At 36.1% G+C, this 12025-nt stretch overlaps 1 protein-coding gene and 1 gene segment (V, D, J or C); both read right to left on the bottom strand.

The window, feature by feature from the left end:
* Positions 1-5198: 5198 nt before the first annotated feature.
* LOC308412317 (immunoglobulin lambda-1 light chain-like) lies at positions 5199-9927 on the bottom strand (the record flags this gene model as incomplete). Its single annotated transcript, XM_080906572.1, has 4 exons — positions 5199-5521; positions 6267-6304; positions 9470-9791; positions 9888-9927. The coding sequence occupies 4 exons, from the start codon at positions 9925-9927 to the stop codon at positions 5199-5201; spliced, it is 723 nt and encodes a 240-aa protein (XP_080762698.1).
* Positions 9928-10829: 902 nt separating this feature from the next.
* Positions 10830-11300, bottom strand: LOC308411376 (immunoglobulin lambda variable 3-21-like). The segment is given in 2 exons: positions 11261-11300; positions 10830-11164 (listed from the first exon to the last, which is right to left on the bottom strand).
* Between the last annotated feature and the right edge of the window lie 725 nt (positions 11301-12025).

Genomic DNA, 12025 nt, shown 5'->3' with positions numbered 1-12025 from the left:
TTTTTGTGTTTGTTAGCATTGTGTGTATGATCATTTGTGTTGTTGTAGATGAATGTGCATATTATTGAAATTCCTTGCTTATTTATACGCTCAGTGATAAACGTTAAAATGAGTCACAAAAAAGTAACTCAGTGTTTATTTCAGTTTTTTTCTCCTGCATTTGGGTCGTAATCCTGCCTGTCACAGCCATAACATGACATTATATGGTTTATAATAATAATAATAATAATAATAATAATAATAATGTATACTTTGTACTATTGATCCCCATGGGGAAATTCCTCTCTGCATTTAACCCATTCACTCAGTGAAGCAGTATATTCCTCTTTCATAACAACAAATTAGATACATTGATTATCTAAAAAAAAAAAAAAGAAGAAAAAACAATAGACATACACAAACACAGAGAAATTCATTCAAGGTGAAGGTAGAAAGAGAATGTAAAGATATTCTCTTTCTACCTCATTAACATGCTTCTTCTCTCTGCAACTAGAGGCTACAGCTTGAAATCTGATTTAAAATTAATTTGTTGACAATGTTTTTGATCAAACATATTTTACACCACAATAATATTAAAAGCTGATGGTGTGAGATTTTATGAGTGAATATTTTGTGTTTATTTTGGTGCTTTGTTTATTTAAAGTGAAAGTGCAAATGAAAGAAATACAATGAATAAATTTAACAGAGCAATGTTTAAGAACTAATTGTGTGCCTTTGGTGCAGTTTGTGCACAAAAAGCAGAAGTAATAGTGAGGAGGTTTTTGTCACAGTGTAAATCACTGTGATACCCCGCTATCAGCAGAGCTGTCCCATGTTTGACAGTAATAGACTGCAGAGTCTCCCTCCTCCACACTCTTGATGATCAAACGATAATCTGTTGTTGACTGATGAGTGGATGTGAATTTTGGAGAGGAGAACCCAGAGCCATATTCTGGAGAACTCCAGCCATGATACATCCTCAGCACATACTGAGGACTTCCTCCTGGAATCTGTTTATGCCAGGCAGCAACATTGCCAGTAACAGTCCCCAGGTTACAGTCCATGGTGGCTGTCTCTCCTTTCCTCACTGATAAAACAGGAGGTTTCTGTGTCAGCACCGTCACACCGCTCACACCTGCAAACAACAAGAAGATATGGAGTCATGAGAAACACACTGACATTTGAATATAGCATGGGGTCTATTCTTCAGTATATTTTAGACTCTTTACATGTTAGAGCAGTGATGAGAGCACAGAGAGTTACCAGCATGTTGTCAGTGCGGGCTAAGAACTCAGTGGAGAGGCGATGGTAGAGGAGCTATTTAATACAACTAACAGGAGGAGGAGCATTGGAGGGGTTTTTTTGTTTTGTTTTGCCTGTATTACTAATATTGTTAGTGTTCTCAATGGTGTTGGTAATGTTTTGTCATCTTCTTCTTTTTTTCCATTGTTCATTTTTGTTTTTATTTGTTGTTTTGAATTTTGGAATAGTTACTCTCTCCACATCCAAAATGAGACAGGATTACACTACATTTGATACTTAATCTTGTGCTTTGTTCAAAAATTAAACCTTGGTTTAAAATTTTCTACATTTAAACGTATCACTGTCTAGAGAAGACTGTTAGAAATTGTTAATGTGACATTTTGACATTTTTGGATGATGTTGAGGTTCTTCTATATTTACCTCACTAAAGGTTACATTAGTGACGACTTTCACACTAACTGTAAAATTATTCTGTTCACTAAAAAGTAAAAAAGAATCTTTTTAATTCAATGCTTTTATCAAGGTAATCAATTTTATAGAAAGGACACATACACAATGTTGCAGAGTTGGTGATGTTTTATATAATTTGTGAGGAGGTTTTGTGCATACAGAATTGTGTAATGTTACTTGCCAGTCTACAAATATAGAACAGCATGCATTTTCGCTGCATTGTATTTATTTCTTTACATATTTATTTGTATTTATTTAACAAAGTTAGAGCGGACATTTCACAAATGTGGTTACACGTTGATTATGTTCTTGTATCTTCACCTTAGTAAAATGTAACATTTTCAGGTTTGTCATTCTAAATTTATGTTAGTAGCTACTTTGAAAATGTATTTTTGTTTACTAAAAATGAAAACAAATGTTGTATATCCAATGCTTTTGAGTGAATGCAAAATATCAGTTCCTTTGAATATCTGCAAATAAACACATGACTTAAACATTTTACTTGATTCTGATTTCTAACATGTAAACTTTGCATTGAGCAAACAGCACAAGCAGTAAAAAGGCATATTCTAAATACACATTCTGGTCCTTGACTATTCACTGGGACATTCTGACATCTTGATAGTAGCAAAAAAAAAATAATGGCAATAAATAAACAAAGAGAAATTCATGTATTCAGTGAACACACAACACCCAATTGAAAAACCCATATAGCGTGTCACAAAAGCTAAGGCACTGTGTGTGCATGCATGTGCGAGCATGTTAGTGAATGTGTTTGTGTGTGTATGTGTCTCTGTATACGTGACTTCCTGCTACACAATAGATGTTTACAACATCCCTAGTCATAAAAGGGTCATCTCCCCTCACCCCGTATATGGCTTAACCCCCTTTAATGGTCCACCATATAAAAGGTACAGGGGAGCCCATAAACGGCAGGAAGTAAACATTCCTTACTAAATAGGAAACCAGAATCTTACATGGAATGTGCCTGCATTTTAAGGCAAGGTTTAAAATTTTAAACACAACAATGACAACTTTCAACACAATCACTCCAAAACTAAAGCCCATTCAAAATAAAAACTCTCCGCAACTAGAGGACCTGATCTGAATTTGATGCAGTCTTATTTTATTTTGACTGAATTTTAGTGAAGCATGAATTAGTGAAATTATTGAACTGTAATATAAAGAGGATTTGTGTGGACTCATTTTTTCTTCTTACTGTGGCTTGAAATCAGATTAACCAGTTAACATGTTGAGAATGTTTTTGATCAAACATGTTTTACAGTACAATAATATTAAAAGCTGATGATGTGAGGTTTTATGTGTGAATAATGTGTGTATATTTTGATGCTTTGTTTATTTAAAGTCAAAGTGGAAATGAAAAAAAAAATACAATTAGTAAATTTAACAGAGCAATGTTTAAGAACTAATTGTGTGCCTTTGGTGCACCGAGTTTGTGCACAAAAAGCAGAAGTAATAGTGAGGAGGTTTTTGTCACACTGTAAATCACTGTGATGTGTACTCATTAACAGAGCTGTCCCATGTCTCACAGTAATAGACTGCAGAGTCTCCCTCCTCCACATTTTTAATGATCAAACGATAATCTGTTGTTGACTGATGAGTACATGTGAATTTTGGGGAAGAGAATCCAGAGCCATAGTATGGAGAACTCCAGCTATGACGAAACCTCACCACATGCTGAGGACTTCCTCCTGGAATCTGTTTATACCACCAAGCAGGTTCATTAGTAACAGTCCCCAGGTTACAGTCCATGGTGGCTGTCTCTCCTTTCCTCACTGACACAACAGGAGGTTTCTGTGTCACCACCGTCACACCGCTCACACCTGCAAACATCAAGAAGACATGCAGTCAAGAGAAACACACTGACAATAAAATATATGTGTGCAAAATAAGTCAAAATGTTTACATGTTAGAGCAGTGATGAGAGCACAGAGAGTCACCAGCATGATGTCGACTTGAACTAAGAAATGATTTCGAGAAAAGTCGCTGGAGGAGCCATTTAATACAAGTCTCAGGAGGAGGAGCTGTGTCTCCTCCATTCTCCCTATTACATCATCATAATATTGTTTTTCCTTTGTCTTCATTTATTTCTTTATTAGCATCATAGTGTATATATAAAGACTGAAACATATAAACAGAATAATTGGAAAAATATACCAAGGCCTCCAGAAACACAAAGGGAATAATACCTACATTAAAACAAAAAAGAACTAGACATACAAATAACAAAGGAGAATTTATCTTCTATGTGGGTGACACACAAGCTCAACAGACTGGAGAGAAATTGGTTAGAAAAAATTGAATTTGTGTCTTTGTTACACCTTAAAAGCAATGTGAGTCACAGCAGCAGGAGGCAATGTGGTCACATGAATGACACCCACTCACAAAATCTTTGGACATGAAAGTTCAAACATTTTGGGACGATACATGTTTAACTCTAAGAAAGGAAACAGGTTGCAAAATCCCTGTAGATCCCATGATGCTCTATCTTGGAGTAATTAAAGGGTATATAAAGGATATCTTTATGAGAGGATGGATTTCTTGCAAAGGTCCAAAGGAGACGCCTTTTCACAAAAGTGGAAGGAATGGATTGCATTCATGTGTCATGGTCCTGGGTCTTCTGCACAGTGTTTTGTGTTTTTCATTCAACTTCTGTTCTTGTTAGATATTACCGACTGGTTATATGTAATGGTTTTAATGTTCAATGCAAAACAACAAATGACAGCAGAAAGATGCAGAAAGGCTTAGTTTCATAACTGGACTTCATTTAGTGTTCTTTAACAGTAAGTAAGTTAGGTTTAGGCAAACATCGTACCTTGCTCAGCTGTCTCTGAATGATCAAAGGATATGACCTGAAACACTTCCATTAAAAACAGCAGGTCCATTTTATTTTACAGGGAGCTTATTTGCCATTTACTTGAGTTACTAAGACCTGCAGGTGCATCCTGGAAACGAAGAAACAGAAGCACAGAGAGGTGATGCTTCACTAACTGAGAGTGAAGATACATTTGCAAATCTACAACCAACATTTTAAACCAGTGACACTTACCTTCTCTCTTACTCTTATGAAGAAATATTAAATGATGCTCTCTAGTGGTCAAATATTACTTAGTCTGTATGTCAGAATATACTTGTGTTTTAACTATGGGAGCAAGAAAATTGAAAATTTTGTGCTTATGAGTGTTGTTTTCCTCGGTGTGCCCCTCTCTAAAATGTAACAGTTCATTTCAATCACCTTAAATTTATGTTGGTGCAAAACAGTGGCATAATTTCCCATTTATTCACAAGAAAACACATTTTTAAATCAATGCTTTTATTAATTTAATGCAAAACATGAATTCTTGAAAATACTTGTCAAAAACCAGCAAATGAATACATGACTTAAACCTTTTGCATTATTCTGATTTCTAACACGTAAAGACTGTAATGAGCAAACAGCACAAGCAGTAAAGAAGCAGATTTTAAATGCACACACTGATCCTCGACTATTCAGTGGGACATTCTGACTTCTTGATGGTTTTCTCTGAAGTCTGTGAGCCCAAAGACACTTTACATGTATAAACCTTATCCATGTTCCAGTCTGATGTCTGGATGGTCAGAGAGCTGCTGATTTGGTAAGTCTGGTCTGATCTCTGAACAGCAGTGCTGGTAGAGATCCCACTGCTCACTGGACTCCCACCAGCCAACCAGCTCACATCTGCAAAAGGCACAGACTGACTGGACAGACAGACCAGAGAAGCTGTGTCGGACTGGAGCTCAGCACTGGACGGGGGGAAGACTGTCAGGACAGGAGGAGAGAGGCTGGAGCCTGAAAATACATGAAGGATGTTCAGAAAACAAAAAAAGAGAAATGAAAGGAAAGAAGGAAATTGGACATTAAGTCATAAAACCAGAAGAAATCAAGAAGACTCAATATGGAATAAATATAACATTTGTTATGAAGTTAGAAGAAAACAAAACTAATGTATAAAATATGGACTAAAATATATGGAAAACAAAAACAAAACTATTGTACAATACAAAATATATAGATCCAACATATTGTTTGAATTTCTTTTTATATTTTTACCAAATAAAATATGATTAGTTACTGTTTAACTTTCCATATAAGATATCTTTGATTTAATTCTACAGGTTTCTGCATAACATGTCAGCTAATGTGGATAATTTTCTTTCACGTCAAAGAAAAGTGTACGGCCAGGCTCTAATCACTTCAAAGTCATTTTGAACTTCAGTAACAGTGTTAACAACTATTGAAGAAAGAGAAAACGGTTCTATGTATGTTTTTGAAATACTAGCCTAAACATAAATTAAAAGCAATAAGAACAGAAAAACAACATATTTCACACCATTTTCATAGAACTGGTTTGACCCCATTTCACATTTTTTAAACACGTCATTCATGTCTCCTGTATATGAGACAACCTGAAACTATTTCAGATTGTACAAAATTGTAAAAAATTATGCTGAACAAGAAACATATTGAACTAAGTAGTCATCAGCAGATTTGTGCAAAATCTCTCTTGTTTTATGATCATTTAAAAAGCACTTACTTGTCACAATCAGCTTGGTGCCTTGTCCGAATACCACAGTGATTCAGTTTGTATACATGGCTGTACAAAAACCTCCTGACTGTCACTGATGAGGGGAGAGGAACTGAAACATCCTGTAGAGACCAACTTTCACTGTCAACATCTCATTCACTTCATCTGTTTGTATTTTATAACTGTGTCTCTCTCTTTGTAGTTTATTCCTTCATGTCACTTGTTTGAGCAAGATTTAATAAAGTCCTCATTATTTTATCAGCATTAATCAGAGCTGTACTGTCTCTCAATAAGATTTTGGCCACAGTCTGCTTCTCTATGAACCAGCTTTCTTGGGAGAGTCTTCCCATGTCTAACAGGAACTCACTGCAGAGTCTCCTGTCTCTGCATGATTGATAATAGACTTGAAATCAGTGTTTGGTCAGGATTTAGATATTAATCTGTCTGAGGAGAATCCTGCTGAAATTGCGGGTGAGCTGTAAGAATGATGAAATCTCAGAACTTAGGAGAAGAACCAGGAGCCTGTTTGTACCAGCCGACATAAAAGCTTTCAGCTTTCAGCATTTGAGCAGAACCTTTTGTCTGGAAGAAATTGTTAGGAGGTTGGTTACTTGGGTCAACACTTTTGCTGAATGAAGTAGACATGTTCTAACATGTAGGATCCACCATGTTAGAGCAGATAAAAGAGAGCAAATGGTTGCATAGTGTTTGACAACCATGTCTTACAAAGAAATCAAAAGTTGTCCTAACATTTCTTCATTTCCATTTTTATAAATGTGTTTCTGAGTAATCCAAATTAAGCTTCTTTAAATTTTCTCAATCTAGAAGCTCTAATCAGAGTTTAGTGTAGCCTTAATTTTAATAGCTGCATCTTATTAACCTTCTTATTAAGTATTAGGTGTTAAACAAAGTGTAACAGTGATCAAATTTGAGTAATCTAAATACTATTACATTTACTCTAGCTATTTTTAATAATGAAGGTTTAAAATAATTTTTTTAAAATTAGATAGCCGTTGTTTAATAACGGGTTATTTGAAGGTTATATGTTATCTAGAGTTTTCTTGATGGGACGGTCTTCAAGTAAAAGATTCAAAGAAAGCAAAGACAATGCTGAGGAAATTTTTTCCCACAATGTAAATAACTGATATGGAATCATCAGCAGAGTCATCCCATGTCTGACAGTAATGCACTGCTCCTGTTTCTGTCCGCTTGATATTTTAGTGATAATCAATAATTCATTAGGATGTAGAGTTGAATCTGTGTGAGCTCTCAGAATAGTGAAATCTTAAAGCATACAGAGGAAGCCCTCCAGGAACTTGTTTGTAGCAGCTAACAGAATTCCTATCATCTCTCTCATTGTTGCAGTTGACAACAGCTTGTTGACCTGAAGAAACTGTGTGGACAGCAGCCGTCTGGGTCAACGCTATCACTGCATCAACATCTGCCAGTCACTTTCTTAATTCCTCATCCTCTTCTGTAGAGCTAGCTAGATTCTGTAGTACCTGAAGACACCTGCACTCCTTCCAGCCTACTTTGACTCTCGAGCATAAATGCTATAAATGAACCAAATGCAACAATTCTGTTTTGAAAAAGTTAGGGATAGAAAGTAGATATATTTGTGTTAAAAAGTACAGTTCTGGGGATAGAGGTTCGAAAGCCAAGTAAGCTGCCATAATGACTTTGACAAATGCTGCAGCTCATCTTCTGACACTAACCAATAGACTTGAACACATTTCCCCGGTGCTTGCCTATCTTCACCGGCTCGCTGTTCACTTCAAACTTGATTTTAAAATTTTATTGTTGACTTACAAGCCTTGTGTGCCCTCTAGATCTTGTCGATCAAATGATCTTTTGCTTTTAACCATACCAATGTCAAGGCCGGTTCACAGAGGTGATCAAGCGTTTGGGGTTGTAACGCCTAAACTGTGATATTATCTACACAGTTTAGGCGTGTAGATTATATCTACACCCCTGGTTTTAGATGTGTCCATGATCCAATACAGCTGATTCAAATTGCTAAATGACCTCCTCGGCATGTCTTGAAGTTCTCCAGAGGGCTGGTAATGAACTAATCATTTGATTCTAGTGTGTTGACCCAGGGTGATATCTAAAACCTGCAGGACACTGGCCCTCGAGGCCTGGAGTTGCCTACCCTTGATCTACCCTTACACATCAGACAGGCTCCTGCTGTCAATCCTTTTAAATCTCATCTTAAAACACTTTTGTATTTATTGGCTTTTAATACATTAAGAGAGATATTTGACATTTGTTTGGTATTAATAATAAAGTAATATTATAGGTTATTTGGTACTAATTGTTTTGTATTTTTATACAGCACTTTGGTCAACATTGCTGTTGTAATTAAATGTGCTATATGAATTAAAAAAAAAAAAAGAAACTAATGTTTAGACCATCTAACATAATTCAACCATTTCTCTGTGTTGCAGCTGAGAACACCTTCTTTACCTAGAGTGGACAGCAGGTATCTGAATAAACACTAACACTGCATCAGCATCTGCCAGCAAACACATAAAGAACATGTGTGAAATGTGTTTCTCCAAAAAGATGGGCTATGAAACAGATGAGAAGAACATCTTACACTTTAGAGAAGTGATGAGAGAGCAGACAGTCCCCAGCATGTTGTCAGTGTGAGGTGTAAACATCCTTTACTATTCAGCTGAGGTGTGAAAAGAATTGTAGTGAGCAATTAAATTTGATCTGTTGATTGCTTGCAACAGATCAAATTTAATTTTGCTGCATTTTCACTTCATATGAAACATTGTGCAACTTTAACAGTATCTATTTAGGTTGATTAATGTGATTTACTGCAGCTAGAATGTTACAGTTATCAGAATTTTATCACATTGCTGTTATTTAAAAACACGTACATCATTGTGTACATATATGTGACAACTTGTGTTGTTGGTGGTCGTCATATTCTTTGATATTTTATATACTTTCAGTGATGATTGCTTAAATGTATCAAAAAGAGTAATTCTGTGTTTATAAAAACACACTCTAGAGTTGGTGGGTTTTCATTGATGAACATTAAAATAAATAAAAAAGAACAATAAACACACTATTTGAAGGTGGTGGGTTTACACTGAGTTTGTTGAATGGGTGTTTTGTCAGCATGTGAAAAAAAGAGCATCAAAAAGCAGAAGTAACAGTGGGGAGGTTTTTGTCACAGTTTAAATCACTGTGATACGTACTCTCTCACAGAGCTGTCCCATGTCTGACAGTAATAGACTGCAGAGTCTCCCTCCTCCACATTTTTGATGATCAAACGATAATCTGATGTTGACTGATGAGTGGATGTGAATTTTGGTGAGGAGAACCCAGAACCATAGTTTGGAGAACTATGGCTATAATAAAAATAGAGCACATACTGAGGAACTCCTCCTGGAATCTGTTTATACCAACGAACACCACTGCTAGTAACAGTCCCCAGGTTACAGTCCATGGTGGCTGTCTCTCCTTTCCTCACTGATAACACAGGAGGTTTCTGTGTCACCACTGTCACCCCGCTCACACCTGCAAACAACAACAAGACACGGAGTCAAGACAAACACACTGACATATGAATCCAACAAATAACCACTAATCTGAAGCATAAATAAGATTCCATACTTGCTAGAACAGTGATGAGAGCACAGAGAGTCACCAGCATGTTGTCAGTGTGCGCTCAGAATGGACTTGTAACCTGGAAAGAAATTTCAACGCTTCTTTAGGATGAGGAGAGAAGGTGTAAACCATTTAATATAACACGGAATCTCGAAGAGGCCGATAGGAGGAGGAGCTTTAGTTTGTGCTCCTCCTCCTGCATAGTTTGTGATACTTTTAGGTAAATTATCTTCAGCGGAGGGTAATTCTGTTTTTGTTTTTATAATTATTGGTGATAATGATGTCTCCCTCCTCTCCCTTAAAATTGTGATCCTGATGTTTATTGTAATAAATTTCTTCCTTCTCCAGTCCTTCAGATGCAGTATTGGTGCTATAAAGTGCTGTCTTATGTACACTGGCCTCAGGATAAATGTGTCAATGGAAAAAAACCTCCCCAAGCTCATCACATAGAAACTTAGAACACAGAAGTTATGATCCACTCTTCAGGCTGGAACATTGCAGGAAAACATGTATCACAGTTTTACAAGCACCACAAAAAGGACAGCTCTCCCCATGGTCCCCTTTGAGTTTAGCTGGGTGAAAAAAGATATTTATAGGTGAATAGTTTTCAGCTATAATACTAGGACTGACTGAGTTATGTTAGCTAAAACATTTTAGGTGTAGACAACTGTAATCATTTTTGTATTTCAACGTTTTGTGTCACACTGAATGACTGAAAATATTAAATCTTAAGATTTCACAAAAGCTGTAGTGTCACTCATTCAAGTTTTTTGTTTGTTTGTTTGTTTGTTTGTTTGTTTGTTTGTTTGTTTGTTTTGTCACAGTCCTCCCATTTAATCCCAACGCAACAATTGTTGCCAGTGGGATTAAATGTGTTAATAATGTCACTCAGTGTTTGAGAGTCAGAAAGCAGAAGTATCTGTGAGGAGGTTTTTGTCACAGTGTGAATCACTGTGATACCCCACTGCTAGCAGAGCTGTCCCATGTCTGACAGTAATAGACTGCAGAGTCTCCCTCCTCCACATTCTTGATAATCAAACGATAATCTGATCTTGACTGATGAGTGGATGTGAATTTTGGAGAGGAGAACCCCGAGCCATATGTTGGTGAACTCCAGCCATGATACATGCGCAGCACAAACTGAGGAGCTCCTCCTGAAATCTGTTTATGCCAGGCAGCAACTTTATTTGTAACAGTCCCCAGGTTACAGTCCATGGTGGCTGTCTCTCCTTTCCTCACTGATAAAACAGGTTTCTGTGTCACCACCGTCACACCACTCACACCTGCAAACAACAAGAAGACATGGAGTCAAGAGAAACACACTGACATTTAAATCTAACATGAGATCCATTCTTCTTCGTATATTGTAGACTCTTTACATGTTAGAGCAGTGATGAGAGCACAGAGAGTCACCAGCATGTTGTCAGTGTGGGCTAAGAACTGAGTGGAGAGATGATGGTGGAAGAGCTATTTAATACAACTAACAGGAGGAGGAGCATTGGAGTTTTTTTCTTTTCCCCGTTTTATTGATATTATTATTATTGTTGTTATTATTATTATTAATATTATTATTATTAAGTTTAGAATGCTGTGAAAATTATTTTCACAGCAGGTTATTCTCTGGCACCTCAACATTTGTAGTGACTTTGCACAACAGTGGGATCGTCTAATTAAATAACTAAATATCTGTAAATAAGATGGGCCTGTTCACAAATGTGATGTATGAAAACAGTTGGGTTTTTTTTAAACAGAAACAGTTTGCAGCTTGGAATTCCCACACTTTGAAAAGACATTAAGATTTAAAAGTTAAAATAAACTGTAAAAATAAAACTGATAAATATGTCAAAATTTTTTCACAGCATTTAAATTACATCATGTCAGCTGAAGGAGATGCTATCTTTTTGTAAGTGACATTGTTACCAACAATCAGTTTAATCAAAATTTAAAAATTACTAAATAAAAAGTAATAAATAAATTTAAAAAAACAATTGTGATTGGTTTTATTTATATTTGGTTATTTTAAATTAGATTGCAAATTTCCTCAACAAGTGATATTAAGTTTAAATTTCAGCTTCAGCGCTCTGTATGCCTGCTCTCTGTACGTGAACATTTTGGGGACAGATTTCATTTGGTGCCATGCTACA

This window comes from Rhamphochromis sp. 'chilingali' (genome assembly GCF_963969265.1).
Source record: "Rhamphochromis sp. 'chilingali' genome assembly, chromosome: 15".
NCBI lineage: Eukaryota > Metazoa > Chordata > Actinopteri > Cichliformes > Cichlidae > Rhamphochromis > Rhamphochromis sp. 'chilingali'.
The sequence above is the reverse complement of the archived record's forward strand: the minus strand, read 5'-3'. Positions and strand labels throughout refer to the sequence as shown.